This window comes from Bidens hawaiensis, unplaced genomic scaffold (assembly GCF_021521415.1).
Source record: "Bidens hawaiensis isolate Kalapana, Puna unplaced genomic scaffold, B.hawaiensis_p1.1 tig00087842_1, whole genome shotgun sequence".
In the NCBI taxonomy this organism is placed as follows: Eukaryota; Viridiplantae; Streptophyta; class Magnoliopsida; order Asterales; family Asteraceae; genus Bidens; species Bidens hawaiensis.
The window spans coordinates 1,434-7,720 of NW_027504308.1; the positions used below are offsets into that span (position 1 = coordinate 1,434).

At 34.1% G+C, this 6,287-nt stretch overlaps 1 protein-coding gene across 1 annotated transcript; it reads right to left on the minus strand.

The window, feature by feature from the left end:
* Positions 1-227: 227 nt before the first annotated feature.
* LOC143607854 (cyclin-dependent kinase inhibitor 3-like) lies at positions 228-3,280 on the minus strand. Its single transcript, XM_077083136.1, has 3 exons — positions 2,766-3,280; positions 903-1,082; positions 228-822 (listed from the first exon to the last, which is right to left on the minus strand). Exons 1-3 carry the CDS (start codon positions 3,152-3,154, stop codon positions 753-755), a joined length of 639 nt encoding a protein of 212 aa, XP_076939251.1. The 5' UTR covers positions 3,155-3,280; the 3' UTR covers positions 228-752.
* Positions 3,281-6,287: the final 3,007 nt, after the last annotated feature.

The following is a 6,287-nucleotide window of genomic DNA, read 5'->3' on the forward strand; positions in this document are numbered from 1 at the left end:
AAATAAGCTATTGCTAATTAACAGCAATTAACTGTACACTTAACGACTGCCCATGTTCTGCAAACTTTGGACAGGCATTAGAATCAAAGTAACAAAACAAACTGCTAATAATGGTAGTAGTAAACTACCAAAAACAAAGGGTAAAAAGAAAAATAGCACAAATCTCGTCAAACATACCAACAAGTGAAGCTCGATATTACTCATGAACCGGTCTAGAAATATAAAAATTAATCGTGTGGGCTCGTTTAGTCTTAATATGGGTGTATTTATAAGAGACTACTGTTACCAGATCTAGTGATCTGACCAAGTGTTTCAACTTTAAGCCAATGTTTTCCATTGGATATAATCAATGCTGCATAAAAGTTGAGAGGAATCTGGGTAAAAACTCACTTTCAAGGACTGACAACATAATCACATGTGCATTATTTCTGACCTTCACTGACTTATTTCACTGTTTCAAGTCTCAATGATCAACTATTTAAAAAGTACAGACTTCTCCCTAAAATAATCAAACATAACATCAGAAACTAATAATAAAACATGCATGCTTTTCAACAATTAGACCTAAATAAACATGAACCCTAGCAATTATTTATGGCTTGCAAATCTAGAGAAAGATAAAAACTACATTATTTTACCTTCCCATTCTACCCTAATTATGTTTGGGTACTCTGTTATCTTTTGACAGATGATTAGATTACACAACTTTCTTGTTATCTTTATGATGTTGATACTATCCTGCATTGTTACATCTAGGGTTGCACTCTCACCCATTCATAACGTCCTTGAATCGGCTTTTCATTCACAATATCAAAGTTGTACCTGCATTCAGAGTGTCACAGATGAGTAACCGAACTTTGGTCAACAAAAGTCAACATTGATAAAATGAAGATTATGATTACTTCTCGGAGAAAAGCCTTTGTTGTTCCTGTGCGTGACAGGCAAAGAACTCCTCGATCTCTTCTGTAGAAGGCATAATCCTCTGAATTGAATTTGGTCCGATCATGCGCGTACTAGAACCAGGGGTGATACTGTCATTTGACTCCCTTGTAAAGCTGCAAGGTGTGCTTTCCCTGGTGTTCCTTTTATAATAAAGTATAATTAGCAAAAGAAAGAACATCAAGGCAACTAAGAAAATGAAACATTAGGCTTGTAAACAAACTGAACGAATGTGAACTGAACCTGTTCGTGTCTGTTCGTTTAACTTTAACTGAAAAAAAAATCGAGCATGAACTATTAAAGAAATAAGGTTTTCTTTTTCGTGTTCGTTTGTTAATAGTATAAACACGGTCTACGAACATAATCAAGCAAACGTAACTGAATATAGACGAACGGACATAAATAAGCTAAAACCAACTTAAAACTAAATGCGAAAAACAATGTGTTTGGCTTAAAAAGTTATCAAAACCAGTCTATATTGTACCAGGCCAACAAAAACTTAACCATATATATTAACGAATGTAAACGAACCAACCTAAACAAACGTAAACTAACAAAAATAAATGAGCGAGGCACATGGTCGTTTATTAAATACGAACATCACCGAAAGATTCACAAACAGTTCATTGAATGTTCAGTTCGTTTGCAAGCCTATGAAGCATCATATCACTTTAAAACAAGAATCTTTCAATAGGTACAAAGAAAACTTGTAAAGTGAGCATGATATAGTCCCACAAAACACAAGTTATCTAAAAAACTAGGGTCCACTAAAAAATGCATCCATGGGAGGTATATGCAGTTAACAAGATAAAAACAAACAATATCATACATAAAAAAGATATACTTTATAAACTAATTATAGTGGAAGTGAAACTTTTTAAATGTTTTCTGCTCAATTGTTTGTGAAATGTTCACTGACATAAGGTAAAAAACAACTTTAATGGACCCCATTTCATCCTCTGTCATGCATGCTATTGTGTAGATTGAAATGTAAACTAGGAAATTGGAATGGTCAACATGTGATGGAAACATGTTTGGTTTTGGATTTTTTTTTGCACAAACAAAATTCATAATCATATTCAAACTAGAAACAATCTACCTATTAAAAGTTGTCTTGATATGGAAAAGATGCCAAATGATAATAAATGATACCATGTGGCCAATATTAACAATGTTGTTTCAACAATAGCAACATATCATCACCCATGTCTCATAAGTGCAGGTAAAAGGTAAAAGAGCATAATCAACCAATGTTAAAAGATATTCACACGCATAAAAAAACAAGAAAATGCACTTTAACAATTTTAAATGAAAACAAAAGAATATAACATCAAAATACGGATATTCCTTCATTTCATCAAATAATAACAAAATAATTAACACCACAAAACTTTTCATGCAAATTAAATTACAATTAAAGTAAAATTAAAATTAACCCCCTTTTTCCCAAAAACACACACAATTAAAAAAAAAACAAAACTTTTATTCACAAAAAAATGTAAAATTAATCATGCATAAAAAAAACTGAACTTTTTATGCAAATTAGGTTATAAATGAAAGTAAAAATTAGCCCCCTTTTACTTTAAAAAACACCATTATAGAAAAAAAAAATAAAGCTTTTATACAAAAAAAATGTAAAAATAATCATGCAAATAAAAGTAATAATAAAAAAAACTGAACTTTTTATACAAATTAGGTTTAAAAATATTAAGTTAAAAGCCCAATTAAGGAAGAAACAAAGCGTTTATACCAAAAAATAAAAATAATAATAATAAAAAAGTTAAATTAATAATTAAAATCAAAATAATAAAAAAAGAAAATAATACCTGCCATCCAAATCATAGTTATTTCCCCCAAATGAAGCTTCTTCAGTACCAAAATCACCTTCCGGTTTAATTTCAAACTCTTTATTACTCGAACTGGGTCCAGCTGAACCCGACCCAGATGCCCGAACTGGCAATTTCAAAGTACCAGGTCTAGGGTTAGGGTTTTGGTGCTTCCGGCAAGTTAATTGCGGCAACGGAGGCTTCTCCAACTTCCGGCTTCGAAGCTGGAGGTAAGACAGCTCACGGTGGTGCTCCGTCGGCGGTGTGGATTGAAGCTTCTGTAAGGCTAGGGTTGTGGCGCGTGTGCGGACGCCGAGTGTTGGCTGTGAGACGTCCATTACGGCCACCACGTCGCCGGTTAGCTTTGTTTTCCTTATGTATTTACCCATTGTGGTGGTGTGTTAATTTGGTGGTTGATTGAAAAAACTAGGGTTCATGTAAGGTGTAGGATTGTAGAGAGAGTGAATTGGGAGTGAAGATGGTGAGTTTAGAGAGAGAGAGAGAGAGAGAAAAAGGGGGGAAAGATTAAGTTGTGTTGAAATTAGGGTTGATGTATGTAATATAAGGAAGAATGACAAATTTGGTTTTTATTTGTATTGTATTCGCTTCCCTCCTTTTTCTTATTCCCAAATGCCTTGGCGATTGTTTTTAACGGTTATTTGGATCACTGACATTTGATCGTCTCATCTTTATTTCACCTTTAAAAGAAAACCCCTATCATATAGAGGCGGATAAATCGGGTGTTTTTAGAAACCGGGTCGAGTAGGAACCGATTCCATGTATAGTCAAGTATTTGATCGAGTTTTTTTTTTCCGGGTTTCAGGTAGGGTTGGGTTTTGACACTGTCGTACCATAATATCTTTCAGGAGGTCACCAATCATGTTACTACTTCCACATGAGTTCACTTAACTGTGAAGTTCTTCTCTCATCTACTACCATTAAGCGTCCAAAATGCGCGATGATGGGGAAGATATCCACCTCCTTATAAAGAAGGCTTAGTTCTCCTCTCAACAGATGTGGGATGTCAAAATCTAATACCAGGTCCTACCCGCGAGTCAGGTACAGGTGGGAACCGGGTCAGGTCTGGAACCAGGTATTTTGTGCACTTCTACATCCAAATCATAGCTCACATTGGTAATTTTGAGAAGAATATGGAAACATACGTTTATAAGCGAGAGTGGCAATCAACTATAAATCTATGATTATCATCGTGAGTTTTCCTTTGGAAATGAAAATGGAAGATAGAGTGCCACTAATGAATTTATTAGGAAGGATTATTGTCATTCAATGGTCATAGTAAAAATAACATAATTATTTATCAGTAATACCTTGGTAATTCGATGAATCACAGCTACCATAAACTAGAAAAAGGAGGCTTTCACAATTAGTATACCGAGAAGCATCGACACGGCTAATTGTTGATGCTAACTTTATAAAAAAAACATGTTACATATGTGTAAAATAACAAAAAAAAAATATCATTTTACAAATAACTTGGACCACATATGTAATTTACGTGATTTTAAAGAAAATCATCTTTTTTCTTCCTCTGATTGTTTGCTCAATCACCAGTCCTAGACCCCCTTAACCATCAGTGCCCCCCTCGCCCCATTGAACTTAAGACACCCTTGCCAGTGACTAGCCGATAGAAGCCTTAAAAGTTGTTTTATTCTATGATCGATCTGCATGTTGATCGAACCTTCCAAAATTTTCGATTCCTCTTTTTAATTTGTTTAATGTAAGCAATCGAGTTACCCATGCATCAATCTCATATTCAATCCCTTAACTTGAACTAGTATTTCCATTGTCATATTCTTTTAACTGGAACTAGCAACTCCATTGTCATATTCTTTTAAATGGGAAGCTTTGATTTTCCCAAAGGAGAACTCATGAATCAATGTAAATCCCATATGAGAAGGTTGAATATGGGGTTATTGATGATGCAAAAATGTTATCTTTTAATCGATGTCCACCAATTTCTTGGAATTAAATGCATGGATCTACTAGATAGATTTTCGGATTGTGGAAACAATCGTGTGCGAGTGCAAATGTGAAGAAATATCGCCATGAATATTCCTCATTTTTAAAGAAAAATTTTCTATCTAAAATCCCCAAAACATTGCACCTGAAAAGATTTGAACACTTTTGTAAGGGGTGACACCATACCACTAGACTAATAAATCATGGATAACATGAACGTTCCCTATTCGAGGTTCAATAACCCTATCGTTTTTTTAGTTTAACTGTTTGGCTACTCGACAAGTAATTACGAAACTGTCGATGTTGTCGTCTTATTTTGTAATTTAGTGTACTCCCTTGCAATTATCGGCTTGAAAAATAACTAGATTAAGAGGAGAGGCTATCAGAGTGAGAGACTACATATGAGCGCACCGGAGAAGACCACGAATGGAGATAAGATAGGAAGTTAGTGTTAGACTTTGAATATGTTACAACTTATAAATTGATTTTCAACTTGTTACTTTTTACAGTTAATTCCAAGTGTTATTTTTGTCAAACCGCGTTATTTTTTTTTAAATTTAATCAAACAATATAGGAATAAAGGAACATTTTAATAAAATAATAATATTATTATCTAATTTAATATTTTCGAATTTTGGTATGTACATCAAACGCCACGAAACAAAAAACCATGTTTTATCCTTTAATCATGGAAGAGATCGAAAGAAATCAACAATTGTTGGTTCACACAAGACGAAAGAAAACAAGGTCAAGGCTATAAGCTAATCAAAAATCAAAATAGAATACGAATCTACAATATCTACAATGTGAGAAATGTTTTATTAAAAACTCACATGTCCATGTCTTTGGAATTTGACCTAGTGGTAAGAGGTTTGCTCTCTTTATGTGGAGATGCAAGTTGATTCTTAGTTGGGTCGGTTCAACAAACATATGGGTGAAGGTTCGAATCAGGGTTTTAATCCCATGTTCGAACCCGCCAGGGAGCGAGGGTTTACAGATTTCATCCGGTGTGCATTGGGGGGGGGGGGGGTACGGTCTCATGTCGTAACAATTCGGGCTTTCTCATATCTCTTTTGTAACCGTCACCCGGCCCATTTACGGGCCCGAGCTATCTCATCAATAAAATTTCCGCACTTATCGAGTTTAATTAATTGTTATATTATTATTAATTATTTATATAATTACAACTTTCATAATTTGGCAAAACCTACCCTAAACTAATCTCTTATTTCTTTATGTATCAACTTTCAAACTACAGGGGCTAAATTATAACTTTAACATTATACCCATTTACATAATCTGGATAACCCAGATCCAATCCCCAAATCCAACCCTAATTGAATCCGATTTCGAATTGAGATGCCTTGGACCACAATTTATGTAGCAAACTTGGAAATTAATTCGTGGTTCATAGTATACATACTTATTACGGCTTAATCGACAATCCAATTATGTTAACACGATAAAAAACAATATGTTCTTCCGTAAATACATAACCGACACCTAAATTAACTTGTTATACAAGAAATCCATCGTAATAAT

Coding starts and splice junctions, on each gene's coding strand:
- LOC143607854 (XM_077083136.1), bottom strand. CDS start 3,154: ATGGGTAAATACATAAGGAAAACAAAGCTAACCGGCGACGTGGTGGCC. Junction 1,083..2,765: donor AACTATGATTTGGATGGCAG/GTATTATTTTCT, acceptor TTATTATAAAAG/GAACACCAGGGAAAGCACAC. Junction 823..902: donor CAAAGGCTTTTCTCCGAGAA/GTAATCATAATC, acceptor CTCTGAATGCAG/GTACAACTTTGATATTGTGA.